The sequence below is a fragment of the Micromys minutus genome (assembly GCF_963924665.1).
Source record: "Micromys minutus genome assembly, chromosome: 32".
Taxonomy (NCBI): Eukaryota; Metazoa; Chordata; class Mammalia; order Rodentia; family Muridae; genus Micromys; species Micromys minutus.
The window spans coordinates 1,111,281-1,138,311 of record NC_137967.1 but is presented as its reverse complement, the minus strand read 5'-3'; the positions used below and the strand labels follow the sequence as shown (position 1 = coordinate 1,138,311).

General features: G+C 39.3%; 1 protein-coding gene across 3 annotated transcripts in view; it reads left to right on the top strand.

The window, feature by feature from the left end:
* NELL1 (neural EGFL like 1) overlaps nucleotides 1-27,031 on the top strand; it is a gene marked incomplete at both ends in the record, with an annotated part of 772,717 nt that overhangs the window by 600,601 nt on the left and 145,085 nt on the right. For all 3 annotated transcript variants that reach the window (XM_080908377.1, XM_080908376.1, XM_080908375.1), the window contains one exon: nucleotides 13,088-13,183. In XM_080908377.1, coding sequence (XP_080764503.1) covers nucleotides 13,088-13,183 — 96 coding nt within the window. The remainder of the gene's footprint in view (nucleotides 1-13,087; nucleotides 13,184-27,031) is intronic.

Genomic DNA, 27,031 nt, shown 5'->3' with positions numbered 1-27,031 from the left:
GGTGTATCATGCATTAGTTCTATGTGGTATTGCTTTGGATGAGCCACAATGCTGTACTAAATTACTTCCCCATAAGCAGTGGGTTGAGGGAGGGTTTCGAAAGCTCCCACCAGATGTAGATTTCTCTCCACTGAGAGCTAAGTTGTGAGAAGCTTTTCCACTGAGCAAAAAGATGGCCATTAGGAAAACATCCTGATTGTGCTCACAGGAAATAAACACATAAGCATTTTGCTCTGTCTTTCCATGGCCCCTGCCATGTGGGCTAAAGGAGTGGGTAAAATGCATGCTCAGCATGTGTAAGGAGCCAGACCTCGCTGAGTAAAGCTATAGAAAGGACTGCCACAGAGAGCTGAAAAGGACCAGTATGCAGAGGGAGGATGTGTCCATCTCCACGCCACTGGCTTTGCATTTAACTTAATGCCTCACCTCTAGCACAACTTGATGAGGAGGACTTCATTTAACAAGAGAATGTTGCCGGCCTGCTGAAGGTCACATAACTGCTTAGCTCGGACTCAGGATTCCTTGATTCTTGTGGACTGTGTTCTTTTACCCCCTCTGTGCTGCCTATAAATTATAAAGACACTGTGAGAGATTTGAGCTTAAACCTTTCAAAAGTAACATTAGCACAAGAGTGAAGGCAGCTGATGCTGTAAATGAGAAACAGCTCAACTTCTACTAGGACCAATAACCAAGCATCAGAGAGGCTTAAATCCTGGCAAGTGTGAGCCACATTGAGCACAGACATTATTCAGACGTACCCACTTAGGAGGACCCTGTGTTTGACCTTAAAGGCAGCTGAAGAGAGAAAAAAATATATGTGTGTATGTCTGCAAGAAGCAGACTTCTTTGTATTTCATGCATTACTTCACAATTAATCATTCCAATACTGAATTCCCAGGTTTGGAAAAAAAAACAGTCTTTAAGAATGGTATGAAAACATTTCCCCATAAAATATAAGGGATAGCCTACAGCCTTGTAAGTTACAGCTTTCTTTACTTTTATTTTACTCATACTGTGTATCTGTTCCCATGTGTGTATAAGTATATAACTAATAATAACTATATTCCCAGTAGTAATTAATATCCTGTGAACACCTGAAAGTGAACACATGACTTAAGGTAGCCCTAATGCCCAGAACAGTTTCTTTGGCGAGACAGAGGGCTGTAGAGGTTCCCCCAAGCCTTACACCACACAGCTAAGAAACAGCCCATGACTGACTGCTCAGAGGATGTCTACTGAAAGCCTTGTATTTAAAAGAGGGAGAGTGGATACGAGAGTGCAAAGTAAGGAATGCCATGATTGTGTTCCTCATTTCTATTTTCTCCGTCTTTCTCCTCTGCCTCCATTTTACTCTCGAAAATAAATTATCTCCACTTTGGTCAGAACTGACATCCTCCCATAATCACAGACTCTCATGTGCTAAAACCGGAGCATGGCCAGAATACTGTAATCTTGAGTTATAACATTCAGCCTGATGATTAACTTTTCCTTGAGCCGAGCATCTCGCTTTGCTCACTTGAGATGCTTTGCTCTCTTCAGCTCTCCCATCCACAAAAAGTAGACAGTACTTTTAGCTTAAAAAAAATAAAAGAAGAAGAAGATATTATAGGGAGGTGATCTTTAAACACGACCAAAATCTGTGGAGTTCTTCGGGGGGCCAGCCAGTGAAAATGAGAAAAGGAAGAACACACTTAAGAACTCTGGTTCACCCATATTACTGTTTCATCCCAGGAGTTAGTATCAAATCCCATGCAGGTTATACGAAATTGCAGAAAGTCTTTTACCCAAGACACTTTGCTGGGGTTTATTACTTTGCAGGTCTCCAGACTGTCACCTGTGTGGGTGATCTGAGTACTGCCGAAATGCAGTGTGGGAAGAACCCTTTAGATTCTTACCTGAGCTTTGTCCTTCACTTCTTGTCATGGAAAGAGTCCTTCCAGGCTCCCATTTCTTCGGGTTCCTAAGAACCTTGAACATAACATTTTACTTTGATTTATATTTTTTGTTGCTGGTAGGTGATTTGTTCTTAAATTTTATAACATAAACAGTCTAAAGTTATTATTATCCTTTATTATTATTATTATAGATTGAAGTACTGGTCATTAAACCCAAGGCATCATACATGCTAGGTAAAGTAGTTCTATCACTGAGCTAAATTCCCAGTTCTTGACTTAATTTCTTGAATTTTGATTTTCAAACATGGACATCAGTTTATTCTATTGCTCCTTTCAGAACATCAGTTTATTCTATTGCTCCTTTCAAATTTTGTCCTAATAATGTAACTTTTTTTTTGTTATTGAATTCAGAGGTGAGGAATCTCCTAACCATGAAGTGGATACACATGCCTCTTTTTAGAAGGAAAGATGTAAACTGCCTTTGTACTTGGATAGCTAATGCTACATTACATTAGTCAGCCTAGAGAATGAAGCTGATGGTCTTGAGAAGATTTAACTTCCCCTGTGAGCTTACGATGCGTGACCATGCTGCCAAGGACTTCACCCATTCTGTCACCTTTAATCCTAGTGTCCCTAGTCAGCTGTAGATTCTTGCTGTGATTAAATGAGTAGTCAGACAACATGGGAGAGGAATCAAGATTGGAAGCATGACCTATGCTTTTGAGTCATACTCATAAGCACTCATTGAGTCACAGGCTGTAAGGAGGATGTGTCCAGGTACCTGGGGTATTTGGACAAAGATTTTGTGATCCATCTCAGGTTACACTGAGTAGTCATCATTATAGTTTTTAAATCTTTTCTCCTGTGGTAGGGTGTAAACTGAGTCTTACTCATTCCCTTTCCTGTTCCTTTCACATTTTACTGAGCAACAAACCCTCACTAACTCACCTGAGTTGCTCTTGAACTCAGTCTGTGCCTATGGTGCAGGGGCTCCTGTCCCTTTACTGCACAGCGGTGGACCATGAGGAGAAGCCTGGTTAAGGTCAAGCAGAAGGCTAGCCCTGGAGACCCTGAAGGGATGGTAGGAGTTTTGTCTGCTTCTGGAACCTAGCTCCTGCCATGTAGTTGCAAACTCCCTCTCCCCACAGATATGTGGCCATCAATCATGTAAGGTCAATGTCCCAAGCTCTTCCACATATAGATGAGGCAACGATAACATCTTAGACAAAAACAAGAAGGAAAGAGAAGTAACCACAGTCAAGTAGGCTCAAAACAGAGTTTTCCATGTGAGTGAGGTACCTAGAAGCCTGGAGGGCATTGCCAATAAGTTTCCCCTCCCAAACATTCTTCCCCACAAAAGGTATTTAATCTCATGCCCATCCTGAGAAGGGAGGTATGTTTTTATGCATCCATTTTCTGCCATGATAATAAACTGTTTAGAACAATGGACTGTCTCTTTACACCAAGATCTGCCATGGGAAGCCATGAAAAAGGCCTTTGCCTACAAAGCCTTAACCAAGCCTCCCACAGATGGCTTCTCTGTGCTCCCAACCACAATGGCCACCAAGTGTGTAGCTGTCAAGCCAAGAACAATGCCTGCCGGGACAAGCCAGAGCTCCCTTCCCCCCTCCCACACTTCTACCACAATGTGGGTGCCTGATTCCATTCTCTGCTCTTCTGTGACTTCCAGTGGTGCCTGGATGTCTAAGAGCCTGAGAACCCCATGGCATTAGTCTTGTGGCAGACCTGGGGACCTCTGAGCCAGCTTGGGCTTTCCCATGTCTCAGACTGTTTTTTCCCACCCCCGGAGCAGTATCTAATTGCTTTCCTACAGCCCAGTACTAGTGTGGGATAAGCACAATCAAAATCTCTGTGTTCTGCTTTCCCAAGCAGCCCTGCCCAGTGGGCCAGCAACCCTACACCTAACTATCCTGTGAGGCTGGGATTCCAAGTCTGTGCCTTCAGACCCATTTCTTTTGTTTTTCGTATGATCATCTCTCTCTCTACAGTTGAGAATTTTGAACCTTTTCTGAATTTGTCTTTTTGTCTTCTCCCAGACAAAGTCTGCCACTCACTTTCTTAATGAAATTGGAATTGTGGGAAAATAAACAACAAGAATGTTAAATCCCTTTTAAGACAGATGGGTGCCTTGTGAGGAAAACAAGTATAAACCACTTGCCTCGAATTCTTGTATTCATTTTTAACGGAATTAAAGAGATTGAATAACTGGTGATAGGCAGAAACATATTCCCCATGTATCTGAAGAATGAAAAAGTCCATGGGGGTAGGTGGGTGGGAGGCATCGAAGGGAGCTGGGATGATAGAACAGCATTAAAGTAGAAGATACCTCATGGTTGGCAGAGAGGAAGGAGGACAAAGAAACTATTCTTAAAGGTCACAGCAATATTTTATTCATAAAGGTTTAGAGCACAACCAGTACTTAGCCCTCTTAGCAGACTTGTAACAAAGATTAGCTTGAAGACATTCAAGGCATGGCATAGCCCCTTTTATGAACCAGACCAGAGTCAGCGTGTGTAACAAATTGGGTAGAGCTTCTCCTTATATCTGGGGATTCTGAAAGCATTCTTTGTTCTTCACAGTTGTGTTCCACACCCTTATGACTTAGCTAACGATGGTCATTCCTGAGTCTTCACTACACGCAGCTCCAGTCCACCTGGCTATGGTTTACTCTTTCCAGTTTAGTTCAGACATCAGTGCTGACTGTACTCGTGATCTTTCAGCGCCTTCCTGACCAGATGCAGACAGTACTGTACAGACCTGTAAGTCAGTATGTAAAGCACATGCTTAGTTCCTCAGGACCTTTGTACCTACTCTGTCCTCTTTCTGCTTAGCTCTTCTGCTGGGCACTGCATGGGGCATTTTCCCCTGTGTACTATGAGTGAAAACCCTTATCAGTGATCAACTTCGATGACTTGAGACCTTCTTTCAAAAGACTGCTACCCACAAGCAACTGACATGGTTTATGAAAAAGATTTTATCATCAAAATCCATCCCCCCTTACCTAAATAATTTGTGGATTGGCAGAAAGTTTCATACTATCAGTGGAAAAAGTGGAAAAGAATTAAGAATTGCAAAATACAGGACTTTGGTTTTTAAGAACCTCAATGTCTGGTTGGAAAAGCGTTCGAATTGAACCAAACCAATGCAGATGGCCTTATTATCTCTTCTCCTAATCTTCCCTTCCCATATGAAGTGTATCTTCTGTTACAGAGAGCTTTTGGAAAAAGATGTAAATGAAAAATATTCTCTACCTTGGGTACCATTTGTGTGCGTGCATGTGTGTGTGTGTGTGTGTGTGTGTGTGTGTGTGTGTATGTGTATGTGTGTGATGTGTGTGTATGTGTGTGTGTATATGTGTGTGATGTGTGTGTGTGTGTGTGTGTGTGTGTGTGAGAGAGAGAGAGAGAGAGAGAGAGAGAGAGAGAGAGTTTCTGTTGCAAAGAAACTCAAAGAAACACATAAAACACACTTTTTATATCAGTCTTTTAAATTTAAATAATGTATTATTGTATAACTGTTTCCCTCTTGTGCTGTGAAATTTAGTCATTTTCACCCCACCTCTCTCTCAGCCCTACTTGCTCCACTGACACCCTTCCTCCCAACATGACTCCTTTTGTCAGCCTCTCTAAAGCTAAACTTAATATCTCAATATGAAATTAGAAAGTCTGTATAAACAGATGCCCATATTCTCTTATAGAATCCTGTGGGCTTTAATGATACCTATGTGATGATCATATATGAAAAAAGCAGCTTTATAATTAATTTTTTAACCTTTTATTTTTAACTCTGTATGTTGTAGTCTATTGGAAGTGCTTGCTTCTGTGACTCCTGATTTCTTTTTTAGGTGTTCTACCTCTAGGGTTATCTCTTTTAGTGTTGTCTTTATTGTGTCAATTTCCGTTTTAAATTCCTTCTTCCATTCCTTCATCTCTTTGGTTCTGTTTTCCTCTAGTTCTTTGAGTTCTTTGAGTGTTTTTCTTGTTTTCTCTTTAAAAGCTTCTGATTCTTTTGGCTTTTCCTCCTGTTCTTGTTTAAGGATCTCTATCATCGTCTTGAGGTATGATTTTAGATCTGCGTCTTCTGTTTCTGGAGTGTTTGGCATTCCAATGTTTGCTGTGATGGGAGAGCTGGGTACTGGTGTTGCCAGGTTGTCTTGGTTTCCTTGGGATATGCTCTTTCGCTTTCCTCTTGCCATCTTGTTGTCAGTGATATGATCTTGCCTTTCCCTTGTACCTGGTCTGTGTCCCTGGATCTCTGCTGGTCCAGGTGGCAGATGGTCAGAGCCCTGTGCTGTGCCCCAAAGCCACCCCAAAGCCGCTGGGTGGGAACAGAGGTCCCAATGCTGGGTTCCTGGTCCCTGGATCAGGCAGGGCAGGGGCAGAGTTCTGCTCCCTGGCTGCTCAGATCTCCTTCCCACCAGGCCTTAACCTTTGGGAACTGCTGGTCCAGGTGGCAGATGGGCTGAGCCCTGTTCTGCACCCCCATTAATGGTTCTCTCTAGCCCAAGAGATATTTTAAAGGCAGGTTTAGTGAATCCTGAAAGTAAAACCTTGGATCATAGCTGATTTACAAATGGTGCTGGGCAAAACAGAGTCAAAATTGAACAGGACAGAATAAAGAAAAATCACAAAGAATTCTATATATGAGAATCACTTTTTAATCTTTTGCATACCTCATATAAATATATATGTATATATGGAAATATATATGTATATGTATATATATGCATTTGCTATACATGTGTATATGTGAAGCTCTGCATTTTAAAAGATTATTTCTTATCATTTTATTGTGGTGTAATGTTAATGAAGCATAGTCTTAAGCCAATTTATAGACAGAGGACAAGAAGAAAACCTGAGAAACAGATGGAGATTCAAGGCAAGGTGATGGCTGACACGCAGACCTAGCATCTTTTGTTTGCCTGTAGCTCCCTCCTTTCTCTTTCACCACTGAGCCCTTTTTCTTCTCTTTAGCACCTTCTTTCATAAAAAAAAAACCTTGACTACAAATGTCACATTTCCTGAACCATCTGGCAAAATATCCCCTTGACTCTTCTAGACCCAATGTAGGCGTTAGCTCTTTTGGGAAGTTTTGTCCCAGTCCACTTGGCCCAGTTAATTAGAGTCTCTCTGTTCCCAACTGTTCATATAGCTTCTGTTTTTATTTATGTTTATGGTGCCACTGTCTGCTGCTATAGTGTGGGTGTCTCTAGAAAAGGGACACTGTTCCTGATTAGGTGTAGATTTCTCAGTACCTGGTTTATTGTCTACACACTGGAGGCAGGAGAGCCCTAATAGACACAGCTTGGAGATGCAGTGAGAACTCTCATTTCCAAATCCACTTAGTAGAGGTATGACCTTTGACATCTTGCTTAGGTATGAGCCAGAATTTTCATCTGGTAAGAGTCTATCATGAGTGTACCAGAATGCTGTAATAAGGAGATGAAATCCTATGTACAAGGCATCACTGTGGCATCTGCTGTAGGATGAGTTTCCTAAGAAGACAGTTTTGTACTGTAGGGGGAAGTGGACATTTCTACAGGGCTGCTGCTATCAAAACTGATCCTGTTGGGGGTGATTTGTTTTTCTTTTAAAATCAGTGTATGGGAAGGGTATGTCTGGAAATATAGCCTAGCCATTAGGAACACAATGTACTCTTTTCTGGACCCGAGTTTTGTTGTATTACCCACATTGGGTGGCACACAACCTGTGACTTTAACTCCAGGGGAACAGACAGTCTTTATTTGCATCTATAGCCAACTGCACACATATGCACTTATCCTTATGGAAACATACATACATATACACAATTAAAAATGAAAACAGGTGTTTTTAAAGTATGGTATTTATGTTTTATACTTTTATTGCTTGACAGTTCCATACACATAAATAATTGTAGTGAGAACTTACAAACAGAAACATTACAGGAGTATGTTTTTATTTTAATCCCAGGTGTGGGATACCGGGCTTCTTGAGATTTTCCACAGCATGATTTACCTTAAATAAGCTAAGATTTACCTTATGCTTTGGCATGGGTATGATTTTGCCAGCTGCAGATTGATTTTGCAAACAGAAGATGTTTAGGATATTTGAGAGGGTACATAAATGCAAGAGACCCAAGCTGCTGCCGCTGCTCCTCCTGCTGCCCCTAGTGCTGCTGTTGCTCCTGCTGTTGCTGTTGCTGTTGCTGTTGCTAGTTGTTAGTCATTGTTTTCTGGTTGCTGTTCTTTTTGGTTGGAAATATCCTAAATTGTTCCCAAGGAATTTGATACCCAATCAGCAGAAAGTAATTTAAAGGTATCTATGTCCCATTTCCTCTCTAGCTTTCTTTCCACTCTATCTAGAGTTATGGGGTTGGAAGGGATAAGGATTGAGAAGGGTGGTTGAAATAGGAACCCATAAAGTAGCCAAAAGTCTGGGAGTAGACTTCCGCCATTTTGGTTTTCTATTACCCCTCCTCTCACTCTGCATCCCTCTTCTGCAATCTTTTCCACAGATCCCCTTTTAGTTTTACGTTTGTTTTGTGTGCACAGACAGACTGCTTATTCAGGACTGACTGCATGATCATGTGTGGAATGTGGGAAGCTTGACAACCCTCATGACACACCCGCTGCACAGCCACCATTAACTGTCAGTTGATGGCCAGTTTTAAAAAGAGTAATTATGTATATCAGGGAGTGGAGACTTGAATGGCAAGCACGAGCTGAAGACATTTCGCATGTTTGATGTTCTATCACTGAGTGGTGTTCTGAATGACTTTTATCCTTCTTGTCTCCATGTTTTCAGTTCATTTTATGGAAAGATTAAGAAAAGCAAAATTGAAAGAAAAGGGGGATGGAAAAAGACGACAGTGTTCTGGCTACAGAGATATTTCATGGACTTAACTGAATAACTTTATTTAATGAACTTAACTGAGTAATATTTATTCAGTGATCTTAGCTGAGTAACTTGGAGTAAAGGTTTTTCCATCTCATCGCTACTGACATTTTAGACCAAGGCTGTCTTCTTTGTGCAGGGCTTTCCTGTGTCTTGTAAGAAAAGAGACATCTCGAGGCAGACTAAGACATTATCCTGACCTTACCTTGCTAACCTAAAGAACTTGAAGGCCCCTTTAATAAGTCACAAGTTCTGAACAAGGCTAAGAATTAAGCAAGAAACTAGACGAGGAGACGCTATCCTCTGCATTGTTGGGAGAATTGATCTGAGAATGGGAATTTATGTCTGAGACTTTATCAAGAAGGTACATAAAGCTGATGCAACCCTAAGGCCACCAGCTCCCTGGAGAAGACATTGGACACTGTGCTGTGTTGAAATGACCAGGCTTTAGTTCAGCATACTCCACTTCAAACTTGTAATGGATATGACTGAGTTAACTATAATTCATGGAATATGACTTTGATTTATTAGTAATAAATCAATAATTGAGCTTAACACATAATTGATGCCTTGCAAATCAGTCCAGATTAGACTAGAAATCAGAGGTTTGCCTGCTTTCAATTTTAGGTACTTCTATGGACGTCTCCTGCTTCTTTTATCAGACAAACATCACCCTTATTTTCCATGAGATAGACCAAGAAAAATTGGTAAAGAGGGGTCAGAAATAAATCCAAGGAGTGATGCTCACTTGCTAGGATTTTAGGATGCTTAGGAACTAAGTGCATGCCAGTAAAACTTGAAGAGGACCAGGAGACATGTTCTGAGTGTGAAGGGCTATTACTCTTTATTGGTGTATACCACAGTTATTGGACACAACACCTGGTTCCCGTGAACAGCTCAGTTGATTTCACATGCCAAGACTGTTTTTAGCACAAGCATCCATTCTTCCTGTGGATTAAATCTCACTCCGAGGTTTCTGATCTCATTTTTCTTGCAAATCTGAAGAGTTCTCTCAAAAACAGAAGCATGCTTTCTTCGAGTTGATCTGATCAAGCAACCCCTTCAGGGCAGTAAGTTAATAACGAACGGCACTAAAGCAACAGATCGAAGCCTGTAATCTCATTGTCTTCCTTCAATCTGTTTACGCCATGCTTCAGATTATGGATTGTGGCTGATAAATAAGCAGCTTATTAAGTCCCAAACCCATGTCACTGAATTTCTCTGAGTTTATAATGGAGTTAAGATCCCAGATCTGTAGCTATTTACTTTCTAAGGCCATCAAGTCAGGAAAGACTAGAGACTGGGCTCTGTCTTGACTGCAGAGGGATCTTTCTTGTCTTGTTCAGCACTGTATTGCTAGAGTCTAGAAAAGAAAATGGTTCAAAATATGACTGTTGTCTGGACCTGGTGACAAAACTGGTCGTGAGGATATTTACTCATGTATTGTGCTGAGTGGCTGAAGTTAGTAACTTAATCCCACTCTCTCAGATCAGGTGGTGTCATTACTAATCATTAGTGCCATTTGTTTGAGCCATAACCCTGCCAATGAGTGACAGTGTAGTTTTGGTTTCTGAACCTCATTTTGAATATTTTTACATCAAAACAATGGCATCTCTAAGATATTCCCATATTGATATCATTAGCATATGTTAGTAAACTTCTTGTAAGACTGTTTTATTTTAAAGGTCTTTATATTTGTATTACTTTATTTTATGTATATGTGTGATTTCTTTATGTGTATGTTTGTGCACCATGGGCGTGTAGTCCATGCAGAGGACAGAAGTGGGCACCAGATTCCCTGGAAACTAGAGTTACATATGATTGTGCATCACTGATGCTGAAAACCAAACCTGGATCTCCCAGGAGAGAAACCATTGCTCATAACTTCAGAATCTCTGCAGCTTCCAGGAAGGTTATACTGTCTTAACCCCAGTCTATACATCACAGTCACCATGAGGTTGCTACCAATTAATTTTACATAACTATGCTCACAGCACAATGTCTTTTGTAATACAAACTCATCATCATAGAGCTGACATATTCACAGATTGTCACAAAAGCCTCATATGTCCCTAACAGATTCTATATTTTAATATAAGGGACAGTTTTATATAAAACTAGGAATACATACTTGTCTTTTAACATGGTCTGTAGATTCTAGGTAACATGTCTATATACTAAGGAAGGTCAAGCTGAACTTTCTCCTCCCAGCCCATCATCTTCTGCCACCCCCTGAAGTCTGTCACCTGCTTCCCTCTCTCACTCTTATGCTGCATAAATAACTTTTCTATGTTACTGTGCTCCACAAGTATACTTTAAATATCTCACTGAAAATGGTATTCACAGGAGCTTACACTGTGTGACTTCTCAAGATGCATATACATTTCTTGATGGATACACCAAAGCAGCCCAAATTCCTCCCTCCCTTCCCCCTTCCCCCCTCCCTCCCCCTCCTACCTCCTCCCCTCCTGTCTTCTCTCTCCCTCCCTTTCTTTCTTTTTTATCAGTATGCTAAGGTGCCAGGAATGGGGAAATAGTCCTTCAATTCCAAGGTCTGCACTCTCCTTCACAGAAAGCAGCTCAAAATTAATTGCTGAATCTGTAGACTATGAATTTACCCAAGAGATAGTAAATGATGTGGAAAACAGCAACATTGTGATAAGTTCTACCCCTTTGGCTGGTTCTCAGCTATCTAAACACACCCGGTGGCTTTTTATAGCTAGACTCATATTAATTAAGCAGTGATGGCAACATACGGCCAGGACATTTTTCCAGGGTGACATTTTCTTACCACAATTAAAATTTAAAACTCTTGTGAGTGCAGCTCGCTTAAGAATAAAAGGAATGCATTCTTAACTATGCCAATCAGCTTCATTATTGGAAATTTCAATGACTGTATTAGTCAGCAGATCACATGATAGGTTATATGGTAACACCATTCAATGGTTTATTCTGGATGGAGATGATGCGGAATTGCAGGGGTGGGAGTGTTCCTTCCAGGGCAACCTTCGAATTAAAGAATGAGCCATCCAGGAAGTATCTTGAATATAGCCACCAGGGGACAGATGCTGAGATTAGGGCACAGTAAATGAGCAAATTCAATTTAGCTACTTGTCCTTCAGGGCCTCATGGTGGAGTGGGTGTGGTCAGCATGTTAACTTTGTGTGAAGGAAGGGACAATTGTGAGTGCTGCTTTGCTATGGATGCATAATGAGAGACCTCCAGCCTCCCTCTGCTGAGAAGCATTTGGGGGTAAAATCTGGGTTCCATTTTTGTTTCGGTAATAAAACGTCCTGACAAAAAGCAATGTCAGTTGGGAAAATGCTTGCAGTTCCAAATGGTTCATAACTGTTACAAGTCAGTGAAGGGTGAGCTTAATTAGCTAATCCCACCTACTGTTAAATGTAGAGAGAGATTAAATCTGAGGGCCCTTGCCTGTGTGCTTTTATTCTGCTACTGTCCTCTTCTGTTGTACTCTTCAGGATCCCCTGCCTGGAGGATGGTGCTACCCACACTGGATGGGCAACTAAAACATAACATCCTATAGAAAAGCCCATAGGGCAGTCTGATGTAATTCTTCATTGGGGGTCTTTTCATAGCTTATCATGTTGTATTACATTTACAATTAATATCGAGGGTCTTAGATGGGGGGGGGGATATAGCCTTGTAAGACTTACCAAAATGTGGAAATTAAGTCTACAACCTTTCAAGGTACATTTTACATTCAGATAATTTTCCTAAATCAATAATTTGGGATGAGCTAAACATCTTAGCTATGAGAACAATGGGTTATTTATTTATGGAGGCAAAACCCTGGAGCCAGCATGAATATTCATTTCATTAATTGTTTTATAAAATGTTATCAAGCATCAAACATATTTTTGAAAAAGCAAAGAATATATTGTCATTAAAAGATAATGTAAATGATACTTACTGGGGAAAAGTAGGTTCAAAGACACTGAGTATTAAAACAGTCTTTGCCCCCAACCTCACCTTTCACTTTTGAACAATTCATCTCAAATGATTCCAAATGAATCAGTAATGATGGCAGAAGAAGACTTGCCAATGCCAGCTCCCATTTAGCACATGTCAGGTTCAAGTGCAACACCTTAAATCTGTTACTTTAGTGAACTCCATATAAAGCAGTGGAAACATATCGTTATATTTATTTCTTTGTGTGTATAGAAGAACTTGAATGTGCCAATACAGAGGTGTATTCCCTCTATATATTCCAATATAATATATATGGCAGCTCCAGATTATGTTAGCTAAACAAAGTCTTTGCTTCCTTTACAGCATTCTGTGAAGAGGGTTGCAGATACGGAGGTACCTGTGTGGCTCCTAACAAATGTGTCTGTCCTTCTGGATTCACGGGAAGCCACTGTGAGAAAGGTAAGATGAATCTGACCTGTTTTTCAGGTGTGTGTAGGTGAGGGAAGCAACTCAAAGAGAATAAATGAAAGCAGTTTTCCTCATGGGTCTCTGCGAGCTGACTTAACGTGTTGTGTTTTGATAGCGGACTATCCAAAGCTGGTTCATTTTGATTATTATATTGTGTAGCGGGCTTTTTCTTTCTGAAACATGGAATCTTACCCACCCTCCCTCCAGTGCATCTAGCATAGCAGGTCAAGCCTTTTCTCTGCTGTAATTTGCTGTGTGTGTTGTTTATGCTGTACTAATTAGAGATAAGACGTGATGAACTGACCTGCTCCACTTATATCACCAGCCGGTAGCAGTTCACAAAACTACTGAAGTTACTACAGTTTGCTGTGTCAACGGAACCTGAATGAGGCAGCACCTCCTATTTGCATAAAAGCACATTAGTTAAGTAATTCTGGCAGCAGGATCAATAGTGTGCTTAGGCTTTTATTCCAATATCAGTTTTTTGGGAACATTATCATTCATGAACTCAATAACATAAGGCAGTTAATATCAATATGTTTCCTCTTAAGTACCTTTCTGTACACGCTAAATGTGGCATTTACATGTGCCACTGTTTAGCGAAGCGTAGTTCACCTGGTGATTGGGAATGCCTTAGTTGTGCACATGAGAAATTTGTACTATTTTGCACTAGCACGCACGAGTAAAGATCTATGTCTTTTTCTTTCCCATGCTTTTTCTGAGATGCACTCACTGCACTGTGCTTTCCTGAGTCTGGATATCACAGCATTGCTTAGGAAAGTGAGCATGATGTAGTCCTGCTAGTCAGGTAGAGGGATATACTCATCAAGTTCTATAGATAAGAGTTCATGCTGTGTTCTTTCCTGTGTGCCTGAAAGCTTCGGAATGTATGTCATGGGTTTTAAGAACGAGGCCATTTGCTGGTAATAGTGGCACCCCCCTTTAATCTCAGCATGAGGCAGGGAGCAGAGGTAGATGGATTTCTGAGTTGGAAACTAACTTAATCTATAGGGAGAGCTTCTGACCATTCAGAATAAATTTCACTGTCTATTCTGTATATTCATATACTAACCTTTTAAAAAGATGTCCAAATTTAACATCGGTGAATATTCAATGACTGTGCCATTGTTTCCACATTTTGTGATCTGATCAACAAACCACCTAGCTTTTAAACTTTTTAAAAATAGATAATACCTTCTTTTTTATTGGACTTTTAAAAACTTATATTTCAAATGTTAGTTCTTTTCAGGTTTCCCCTGCAGAAACTCCCTATCCCATCCCCTCCCCCTGCTTCTATGAGGGTGCTCCCCCACCCACTCACTCCATCCTGCCTCCCCACCCTGACATTCCCCTACACTGGGGCATCAGGCCTTGTCAGGACCAAGGGCTTCTCCTCTCACTGATGCCAAACAAGGCCATCCTCTGCTACATATGCATCTGGAGCCATGGGTCCATCCATATGTACTGTTTGGATGGTGGTTTAGTCCCTGGGAGCTCTGGTTGGTTAGTATTGTTGTTCTTATGGGGTTGCAAACCCCTTCTCTAACTCCTCCATTGGGGACCCCATTCTCAGTTCAATGGATGGCTACACGCATCCCCCACTGTATTTATCAGGCTTCAGCTCAGTGGTTAAGAGTTCTGACCACATTAGCTTTATTAAATAATAATAATTAATTGGCTTATCTTTTTTTTAAAGCCAGATTGTCTGAGCATTGTGGCAGACTTGCCTGGTGGGGGCTAAGAAGTCCTGTTCAAATCTAGTCAACTTAGGTATAACAACTCTTGCAATACACTGAATTTTAATTATATTTTAAAGCGAATAAAGAGACAGGGTTTTTACGTTTTACCTAGAAGCCCTCTGTATCTTAACCTGAGGAGAATGGTGATACACACCATGAGTTACAAACGCCATTGCTAATGCAGTGCTGGCTCCATATACTAGTGAAGCTAATCCTTTCCAGTGGGTACTTTAATACTAAAAATAAACATTAAAGAGTGAAGGGGTTTTTCTTTGTTCTCCTTTTAGACAAAGTCTTGTGATATAGGCTTGACTGGCCTAAAACTCACAATGTAGACCAGGCTGGCCTTCACCTCAGAGAGTTCTATTTGCATGTCTCTAGATTGTTTGGGTTAAAGTTGATCGTTACTATGGCTACTATGAGACACCTATTTTTTACTCCCACTTATCTGGATGACAGTCTAAAGCTGATCTGGGGTTGATAACATTTGCAAATAACAGAAAGTAAGAGTATTACACAAGCTGCAATTCATAGCCTGTGATCAGTATTCTTGTAAATTATAGATATTTCATATAGAGATCAGAATGAAGGAGATGTAGAAACTAATCAGGACAGTATGACCTAATATAAGTTATAATATTCAATAATATTATAAATAAATAATATCCAATATCAAATGTTTATTTTGTAAAGAGTACAATGCCTATCTCCAAAAGTTTAAACTTGCACTTTCATCAAACTGCATGAATGGGAAATATTGATAAGTAGTAAGGGGTTTCAGAGTGCATTTTATGCAATAAAATTAAAATTAAATATTTAAATGCAGTTTAATATTTTGAGTAAAAATAAGTTGTATAATATGAAAAAATAAATCTTGCCTAAAACAAACAAACAAAACTGCATAGATCTAACCCCTCCCAAGGATCAAAGAGTATGAAAGGGCTTCTGCCTTCTAGAGCCAGACAATTGGGAGGAGGTAGAAGCAATGTCTTCTAGATGTAACAGGAAGTTAACATCACAGAGATACAGTCTGTGGTATATACAACCAAAGACAAGGGAGTAGAATGGGAATAGTTGGGAGGAGGAAGCTGTGGACAGTATGGAATAGGGGAATAAGAAAAGGCAACAGGGAGTAGATATGATATCAACACATTTTATACAAGTAAGAACACATGTCAGAAAGAAATTAAAAATGTATTTCTGAATCACTTGCCCCAGACCGGAGAAATTGGACCATGAAGAGTGGCTCCACAAATTTGCATTTCCACTGAGAAGCACTAGGTACTTCAAAAGTTAATCGTAATATGTACTATATATTTTAAGATTACAAATCATGGAAGGGAGCATTGCTACACAGTAGGGCCAAGGGTCAGTAGCAACTCTGAGAAGTTATTGTGGATCCTTTTGCTCTATTGATGGCTCCCTTTGTCCTGTTTTTCATCCACTAAGTGAATATTTGAAGCACTTTTTACTCTTCTGCCTCTAAGTTGAAACACAACAAAGTGTGTGTATAGAAGAAAATCAAGACCAGGGACAGAAATGACATGTTTCTAGGCAAGTCCTTTCTCTGCAGATAAATATTAAAGTTGTAGTCAGCAATTCCACATGTTTGAATTCTCACAGCATCTCTCAGAAAAAAAAGATCCATTAATGTAAAAATCTCCTGCATATGATGTTTCTCTGAGGACATTCATCCATTTAATCCTGGCCAGTGTACTGTAGGATTCTTCATAGGAAGGATCAAATGCATGTTTTTCCAATTAGTTGTGTACAGTGGATCTGGGTGATTTGTATGAAGATCATTGCAGGCCTATGTCTTCTCTAGACTGAATTAGTTTTAGTGTTGCTCTTTTGGCTCCTGAGAAGTTCTGCTTTCATGAGAATCAGAGAGCCAATGGCAGCATGCTGGTACTCGGTGTGAACCTGTGGCTCAATTACACTAAGCCTCTGTTTGTTTTGTTGCAGGACTAAATGACTTTATTTGAGCCACTTATATGTTCCCTTTGGATCCTCTATTTACTGTTCTCATGCTGGTGATAAGCACCCTCTCAAAATTCAAGTACACTTGTTTAGGTTGCTAAAGTTGTTTTTTTAAAGACAGCGTTATCTGTAATGGGTGAAATGACAGACTCCATTTGTATACAACACAAAAATCAATAACTCTCCACTTCATTTCTGTTGACGTGGGTTTGTTCAAAATCAAGCTTTTATTTTGTCCATGTTCTTTCCTGGACACATCACATTAGTTTTAAATTTACCCTCTGGATATTTCTTCTTTATGTGTTTGGCATGATTTAGTTTCATGTCAACATAAAGATTTATATAGACTAAGAAGACCAAAGTTCTAGCTTTGTAAACATACTTATTCTGCTAAGTGAACATAGTATTAAACTGCCCCCCGACTTTCTTATCTTTATCCCCACAGATTATTGTGTCGCTCCATCCTCATCAGAGAAGTCTGTTTTTACAGTAGCTGATTACTTATACAGAATCCCACATCTAGACAACATGCCAAGAATAAGAGACCATGGAAGATCAGCTCTAAGTGGAAATTTTATATTACTGTTTCTCCACAAAAATATGGTGTGCACTTGGAAGATGACACAGGGGGTATATTTCTATAGCAGAACAGTACTTTCCAGATATCACAGCACAATGACACATGAGTTCCTAGCAGCTCTGATGTGCTTGAGACTTGTACAGGATCAAGCCAACCATAAGCTCAGTATGGCTGGGGTGGGGCTTAGGAAGATCCACCCCCTAGTTGAGGAGCTATTGGAAATTAGTGGTGGCTAGGGACAGTAGATGGTCCCAGGGTCACAGAGACAACATTAAATAGACTCAGTTAAGGCTTTTGTTGTTGTTTGGTTGTTTGTTTGTGTGGTTTTTTTTTTAGAATGCATAAAGTTGGAAGACAAAAGTTCAGAACTTTAGAGTGGACCTTAGATCATAAGAAGTCTACAACTTGAATCCTTTATCTACAGAAGTTCTAATTCTCCAAATCTTAGTGCCTTGGTGGCCCTGCTAGACTGACAGGTAATTAGCATGGTTTTCAAGGCAGATACCAGACCTTCACCTCAATCTTAGTCCAAGTGCAGGGAGCCATCTGCCAAGGTTTAACTTCTCCTTTGTCCTGGCATGTACTGGAGTCAGGCCTGAGAGTTCCAGACTTGCATCAGACACCAGCTGTTTATGTACCTTGTCATCTGAAGGGTGCTTCTAGGTATTCTTGAAACCTCCTACCCCCAACCCTTCTCCAGGGTGAGTTGAAAACATAAATTCTCATAATGAGAGCAAGATATTGGCAAATAGCCTTCATTCAAGGCTGTTCTCCCCTGGGTACATAAATTCTTGCTACTGGATTTCCAGGCTCGGGTTCAGAGTCAGAAGACAAGAGCTTCTGACTGACACAGGCCAAGCTTTATACCTGTGGTTTGGGGCTCAACTTAGGGATCTAAAAGTTCTTAAGAGTAATATTATATTGTTATGTACCAGGATCCTAACATGGGGAAAATCTAAATAAGCATGCTATCATAATATAATTCAATAAAATTTGATAATTAAATGAATAAGTGAGGACTCTTAAGTTTCACAAGGTCTAGTCATCACATTTCATAGATCCTAAGATATAACTTCAACACTAATTATATATAGAGGTGGCCTTACACTGAATACATTGTGATAAGGATGGAGAATACCATTGAGATACTTGGAAGAAGAGTCTAGGTGTTCCGGGCTGTTTCTGGTAGCATTGTCAGCATTGGTTTCTGTAAAGCTGTTAGCACCTTTGCTGTTCAGAAAGGAGCCAATCATTTTAACAGATTGTCATTCACCATAAAATAAATGAATTCTATTAAGAATTACCCTGTCTAGACTGCATGCAGAAAAATATCAGCTATTTATTGCTTGCCCCCCACAAGGAAATCCTGCACTACTGAACTGTGAAAGTCAGGAGTTTGTTTTAGAGTCTCATTTTTAATCCTGTGTTCTGGAAAATACAAACACTCCTGTGATATGAAGGGTACTGGCTAAACAGAAAGCAAGGCAGCTTTCTGTGGCCCTGGGACCACCCAGAGACCAGAGTTACTAACTTACCATCCCTGTTGGCCTTTATGTCTTAAGAACATGTACCACACTATAGATCATGTAGAAAAAAAGGCTCACTGAAGCTTCAAGCTAGATCTAGAATGAAAATAACTCAGGACCTGCTTTGCTCCACTCTAATAATAAGATTTGTTGGTTAGAAAAGGCTGCTGTTAGTGCTCAGTTTGGTTCAAAATAGGATGGATCAAAGAGCAAGATCTATGCATTCCTCCTGGGGCTGTTTGAAATGATACACAGTTTCTGATGCCATGAGGTAAGGTAGTTTTATCACAGCCTCCAGTTTAACGGAGACCTCAGAGTTATCTGTGGATGGATGCAGTTTTAACCAAGTAGATGGAGTTCATGAAGAGAGATCCTGGAAGATTATTAGATTAAAGGATACCTTGCTATGAAAATCTTCTCCTGACCTCCCTAGTCCTTAAAAGATAAGCATCAAATTTTATACCATGTTATATAAAGACCTGTGTGATTGAACCTTTGCCTCTCTCTAGTTTTATCTCCTCTTCTTAAGTCTGAAACTTTATACCATTTTAAACTACTCTCAATCAGTGTATGTTTTCAGATCTTGGAGCTTTTCTTTGCATTTTTTTTCTCTTTGCCTACCAGCTATACAGGGTTAAATATTTATCATGTAATATATGTAAGATCCAATAAGAGGAATGTCTGGTTATTGAAAGTCTCTGATAAGTCAAAACAAATTTATTCTTTTACATTCTTTCTTGTTCTTTCATATTCTCTGTGCTGAGGTACTGAATCTACCTGTTTATCTTTTTCATTGCCGACCCAAAAAGTTTAACCCAGTGTTTGAAATTCATATAGAAACTGTGCTGGATAATTTATTTCAACTTGACACTAGTCATCTGAGAGGCAGGAACTTCGGTTGAGAAAGTGCCTCCATAAGATAGGAGTTAGGGTTTAGGCAGGCCTGTAGGTAGCTTTTTAATTAGCATTTATTAGGGTGGGAGAATTCAGCCCACTGTGGGTGGGGATACTTCTGGACTGGTGGTTCTGGTATCTGTAAGAAAGCAGACTGGGTAAGCTATGAAGCGCAAGCCATTAAGCAACACTCCTGGTCCAGTTCCTACCTTGATTGAGTTCCTGCTCCAACTTCCTCTGGTGTGGAGGTCTAAGCAAAATAAACTGTTTCCTCCCCAAGTTGCTTTTGTTCATGGTATTTCATCACAGCAAGAGAAACCCCAACGAAGACAAAAGCCATATGTCCTGTGATGTCCTCCTCTAAATCTTTTGGGAGCAATGTTATCATGACTCTTCATGTAGATCACAGTGAAGATTTTCTAACTCCTTCCTTTCCACTGTTAAACACAATTACAGATTATTGAACATGGGCTGTATTGTGTCATTACAAAAATATAAGTCTGATCTTCCTACTTTCATGTAGAAAAAGTTGCAACCACTGCAGTAGCCTACAAACAGCCGTCTCTTATTCAAAGACACTTGTGCTGAATTTTGCCTCAGACTCTAACCCCTGCATCCCTTGCTTTACTCATTTTTCTGACTCAGCAGATTGTATCACTTAGAGCTATCTCGCCATTGCCCCTTCCCCTTTTGTGAGGTGACCCAGTGTCAGTGTCTGAGGCTCAGCTCTCAGAACAGTTATCTGTATCTTGGCTCACACTTAAGATTGCATTTAATGAATGAATGAATTCATGGATGAGTAGGCTTCTTATATTCTAAGTATGATCTCATGACATCAGTGTCACATGCAGCAAGAAAGTAGTGACCAGGCACATATTCCTGAGAAGGAAACATTCATCAACAGCTTATAGTCTGAAGGTGGATGTGTGTCAGCCATTTGTGTGTGTGCTCACATAGCCAAAAAGAGGGATAGCGTTGTCATCCTTGTTTAATAAATGAGGGACTGACAGGAAATCACACAAGTGGGATTGGCATGTATATCTACAGCATATCATGCAATTTCTGTTGATTCTGGCTCTACTCATTTGCATATTAAAGTATTCTTGACAGTCTTTCTTTTTTTTCTGTTCAAATCACTATTATTTCTATCTTCTCAGTTCTTATAATTATTATCAGAGTTTTAACACAACAAATTTTTGGTAAGTATTATACTTATTCTCAAACTTTAAAATAATCCTAGGTGCAGAAAGAGGCAAAAAAAAGAAATAGAAAAATTTATAAACCATTAGAAAATTTTTACTGAAACATACAATGCATGTGTGAGGCACACAAAATATAAATAAATAAGTAAATAAATAAATAAATAACAAATAAATAATAAAGCCAAATGTATTTATTTTAACTTGGCATCTCATGTACTTCAGGCTACCCACAAATACTCACTGTAACTGACAATGACCTTGAACTTCTGATCCTTCTGTTTCCAGAGATCTGAGATGGCAGACATGTGTCCTTGTGCCCAGTTTACACCCTTTTGAAGACTGAACCTAGGACTTCATACATGCCAGGCAAACCCTCTGCCAACTAAGCTCTCATTTCTTTTTTAAATTAGTGGAACTATTTTTTCTTTTTCCACAGAATTGAGAGTTAATCCAAGTAATTAATAACTATTCTAGATCTCCTTTAATATTCCTTTAAATAACTACTGTTACTTTCAGTTGGAATGTTACAACGCAATAAGTTTTAAAAATTAAGTGTAGGGCATTACTTCCTTCTACAAAAGCTCCTCTCTAGTCTTCTACAATCACTTGGCCTAAAGAGACCACAATCCATGTTTTTCTCCTGGATTTTAGAATTGCTATGAGAGATCAGTTACTATTCTGTCTCGTTCACCTTATATTACTTTCTTTTTATTTGTTATTATATCTTGACTATAATGTGGCATGAACAAGTTCTTCTGTGATTGTGTCTTTTTTAATTTTTTTCTCATTCTTTGGTTGTATATATTTTATTTACATTTCAAATGTTATCTTCTTTCCTGGTTTCCCCTCTATAAACCCTCTATCCCATCCCCCCTTGCCCTGCTTCTATGGGGTGCTCCCTAACCATCCACCCCCTCTCACCTCCCTGCTCTGACATTCCCCTATACTGGGGCATCAAGCCTTGGCAGGGCCAAGGGATTCTCTTCCTGTTGATCCCCAACAAGACAATCCTCTGCTATATATGCACCTGGAGTAGTATTGTTCTTCTTACGGGATTGCAAACCTCTTCAGCTCCTTCAATCCTTTCTCTTAACTCCTCCATTGGGGACTCCATTCTCAGTTCAATGGTTGGCTGTGAGCATTCACCTCTGTATTTGTCATGATCAATATTGTCTGGCTTTGGTGGCTCTATATGGGCTGGATTTCCAACTGGGGCAGTCTCTGGATGTCCTTTGCTTCAGTCTCTGCTTCAAACTTTGTTTCTGTATTTTATCCTGTGACTATTTTTGTTTCCTCTTCTAAGAAAGACTGAAGTATCTGCACTTTGGTCTTCCTTCTTCTTGAGCTTCATATCGCCTGTGAATCTAGGGTAATCCAAGCTTTTGGGCTTGCCATACATGCCATATGTGGGTTTCTGGGGTTTTTTGTTTGTTTTTTGTTTTTGTTTTTGGTGTGTGTGTGTATATGTGTGATTGAATTATGTCACTGTCTTTTCATTTCTTATCTTTTTATACTTTGTTTTCTTGAAGGTTCTTTTCTAGCTCTAGATTTAGAAACATGCTTGTTTTAGTTTCATTCTGTAGGCTTTCTATGCATGTATCATAGTTCCCTCTTCTGTCTCATTGATTCTTAGGTTTGGTATTTTGATCATATCCCAAACTTTTAAACATTGTTTGTTATGATTGTGTAGCTTTTCTCTTGGCAGATTATTGGACATGTATTTCTCCCTCTCTGCCTTCCGCCTGTGACTTTCTTCGTTCTCTCTAGTCGAGCATATCAATGGCAGTGTTTTCTTCTGTGCATTTTCCTTAGCTCACCGAGTTTCTCCCCATTAATCTTTCTATATATGTAGACATTACTCCTGTTTCTGGTTTTCTTATTCATTTTATAGACTTTCTACTTTGTGGCATTGACTTTTCTAAGTTCTAGAGTAAATCTGTGTTTTATCACATCTACCTTGAAGTCATTATACTAGAAGTATCCTTCCTTTACATGTTTCTTGGATTTCAGTGTTCTGATTTGTACATTGGCATTTTGAGTGTCTCTTCTGGTTTTATTTGGGAATTTGTTGAATAGCTCCTTCTCAAGAACTCAGTGTCTACTCTAAGGCACTGGCTTCTCTCCTCCTCCTCCTCCTCCTCCTCCTCCTCCTCCTCCTCTTCCTCCTCCTCCTCCTCTTCCTCCTCCTCCTTCTCCTCCTCCTCTTCCTCCTCCTTCTCCTCCTCCTTCTCCTCTTCCTCTTCCTCCTCCTCCTCCTCCTCCTCCTCCTCCTTTCTTCTTCCTCCTCCTTTAGACTTCAGCTATCCTATCAATTTGTGAATTTATAAAACTATTTCGCTTTTACTCCTGCCCCAACCCCTCTTTTTAAACAGGTTATACAGAAGTAGTTTCTTCTGCTCTTCCACATCACCCAGATTTCACCCTTCTTTATTTGAGAAGAAGAGCTATAGGGGTGGTAGAGAAGGGTGTTATGTGACTTTTTCTGTAACTAGAGGAAGCAGTAACTAGATCTCCAAGTCTGGACGACACTTGCTAGATTGCATTTTTAATTATTCTACTACTTCTGTGTAATTAAATGTTCTCCTCTCTCCTATTTATTATTTTATTATTCTGTGGGTGTGGTGGGGACTATCGCACCTCTCCATTTATTAAGCTATTAACTTCTACTGTTCTGTTTGTCATTGATTAAAGGATCTACTATCTAGTAGTTTGTTTTGTTTTATTTGATGTTTGAAGATAATGGCAAGAGTTTTTGTTTCGTGATTCCTTCCTAGCATCCACTTTGTTAAGTTCATCATTTCCTGCATCTTTGCTTTTTCTCAGGTATTCCTACCTATCTGCTCATTCTTTATATAGAAGCCTTAAAAATGTTTATTTTTAAACTCATTTTGTCTGTGCAGTATGTTGTTCTACAGATCTTGCAAAGATTAATCGCCCATTACCCTGGAAGGAAATGATTAAATTCCTAGATGCATTAAATGTGATTGCTGGTATGCCTGGAGAAAACTGGGCTGCAAAAGGCAAGAGTTGAAAAGTTTGGTCTATAAATTTTCACTTGGTGCCCCTCTGTGCCATCAAACTTCTGCTCTCATCCGTCTGGATTTGTGGTACCCTATGCTGAGAACAGTGTCATAGCATCTGCTATGTTGAGAAAGTCAGGGGATGGGCTAGGGTGAACAAAAACTCCAAGGAACTGTTTTGTAATCCAACTTCAAGCCAAGTTTTCTGATTTAGCCTTACTATTGTTTGTAGTTGCCAAGATAAAGCACCATCCATCCTGGGATCCGACGTGTAAATCAGGAGGCTTTGGGCTTTCTCCTCAGTTGGATCTGAGTTATTTTTATTATGTCTTCCAGTTGAATTAACATTCATCTATCTTTTCTGGTTTTCAAAATTACGTTGCCCTCTTGTCCTCTCCTGTGTGCTTTGCCTTTGGGGCCTCAGATCTTTTGATTTATCTTGCACTGTGTAGTTATTAGTGTTTGAAGGAGAAAGCAGAGGTGGGTATGCATATTTAAGCCAGTGTCTTCAATCAGACAGCCAGGCTCCCACTTCCAAAATTGTGTTTGACCCCCAGAGGAACAGCCCTAAGGAATGCTGACCAACATGATCATTTATATTATTCCTTTGAAAATAATCAAAGAGTACAAATGTTTCCTCTTTGAGAAGGTTTAATAAAGCTAAGGGAAGGGATGAGATTTTTATAAGTATCCCATGCCAATGGCTCCTTTAAACTATTAGGAAAAAATGTTTGAAAAGATGAATATTTTGCCTCTTGAAACAGAATATCAACATAATTTCAAACATCAGTAGAGCATTATTTAAGATTTTAAATGTTTGAACCATTGTTTTAAAATTTCATAATGTCCTGGGAATAAATTATTTCATGAAGGATGCTAAAGTTGGGTTGAATAAAAACATTGAGGGCTATTTTACATTAAATTTCATTTGAAATATAATTTCCAATTATTTGGAAGTAATAGTTTTAGTGGTTTGGGAAATGGCCAAAGGAATGTAAATAAGGGAAGGCAGTAAAGGGAACACCATGCTATGTGTAATTGGGGTTGAAGGACAGTCAAGGCACCACAGATGTGAGCTCTGGGGTCACACTCACTTAGCAGCTTCATTAATGATCTGGAAGAAGAAAAATTCAACAAGTTAATTAAATCTACAGAAGGCCCTTTCTGGAAGTTACAAATACCAGGAGAACTAAGAAATGATAGGCAAAAACGAGGAGGTCAAGAGCTACAATAGCTATGGGCACAGAAGAGCACAATTAAATTTGGGAGGAATAATTGTAATTGAATATATTTCATTCAGTGAAAAGGGAAGTTAAAATATAGTCAATTAATAGTTCTTAGGAAACGGTAGCTTTGGAAGTCCTGCAGGCTGATGAAAGACTTATTTATGTGCCAGAACAGGGCTTTCTGACTTCAGACATAAATTCCTTTAATAAAAGAAAATGTGCTTCTTCATAAATTTATTTATTCATTTTTGTTATTATGTAAACGAGTTAGCTAGTTTCCTTAATACATTTCTCCAACCTTCAGAAGTACTTATGTTATAGCTTGCTATAGAGATTAGACAACTGGAAATGAATGTTAGCATGTTCATGAGGTCTAGGTCAGGGGGTTGATAGGAAAAACACAGCATATGGAACTACAGAGGCTGGTCCCACTAAAGGAAACTTGGTGTGAAGTTATTAGGTTGGGGATATTGGATGTTATTTTTACTCCCTATCCCAGAGGCACAATTGACTATAGGAAGGCTTGTAAGGTGTGTATATTAAAATAGCTTCTCTTCTAACAAAGGCCAGGTGACCTCTACAAAGATCCGGAGATAGTACTCTGAAGTCCATGTGATGCCCATTAGATCACTAAAACAGCAGAATGGGAAAACGAATAGGTTACATTTAATCATATATCAGTGACATTGTCTGTGCCAGATGATTCTCAGCACTTTATTCAGGTGATGGCTTTAATTCTCAGATTAATTCTAAAGGACAAGAAATTCCCCAGACAAAAGAAAAATAGGAGTCTAAAAAGTCAGACAAAGTACCTAAGGTCAAGCTTATATAAACCCAGGGACTGCTATGTTACATAGTCTCAGTAGAATATTAAGTGACAGGTGGAAATGTATCTATATATACATTTTGATCAATGTATCTATATATATAATGATATATATATATATATATATATATATATATATATATATATATATATATATATCTTGACCATTCTGTTGGATTTCATGGGCTAAATCTAGGCAGAAAAGGACTTTATTCTGGGATTATTATTGTCAGAGCTGTCTTGTAGGTAAAATGGGTGTACAGAGGTCAGTCTTCAACTTGCAACAACGACAAAGCAATCCTTAAAGGAATATATGTATGATACTTAAGTAAATCAATTTAGTAAGTTTTGGGAGATGAAGTAAATCAGCTAGTTAATATATAGCAAACAACACACAATTGTTGTAGACTGACCACTGTTAGTGAGAACAGAATGCCAGTGCATCTTTGAGAGTTGATGAATATATGTTTAAATATTCAATATTATACATGCTCAATTAAATCACACAGAAGAGATATCTATTAGCTGAAATTTCTCTTACTTAGAAGAAACCAGAATTACCAATTTAATTTGTGTAGGTCACTCTGCTACCAATTTTAATATGTTGCTGGTAACACTGACCTTATTTTGAGTTTTAGTTATCATCACAGTGAGAGTTGAAAGAGTTAGAAAAGTGAATACAACTTTTCTGTTTGGAAACAGTTAAAAGTGGGAAACTTTTTTCATGATGTGCACTCAGAAGTTATCATACCCTTAGAAGTGAAAAAAAATAGAAAGATGACCTATTTTTTTAAACACTGGAGTGTGGTAAAGAATGAGGGATGGGCAGCCACACAACAAGAATGC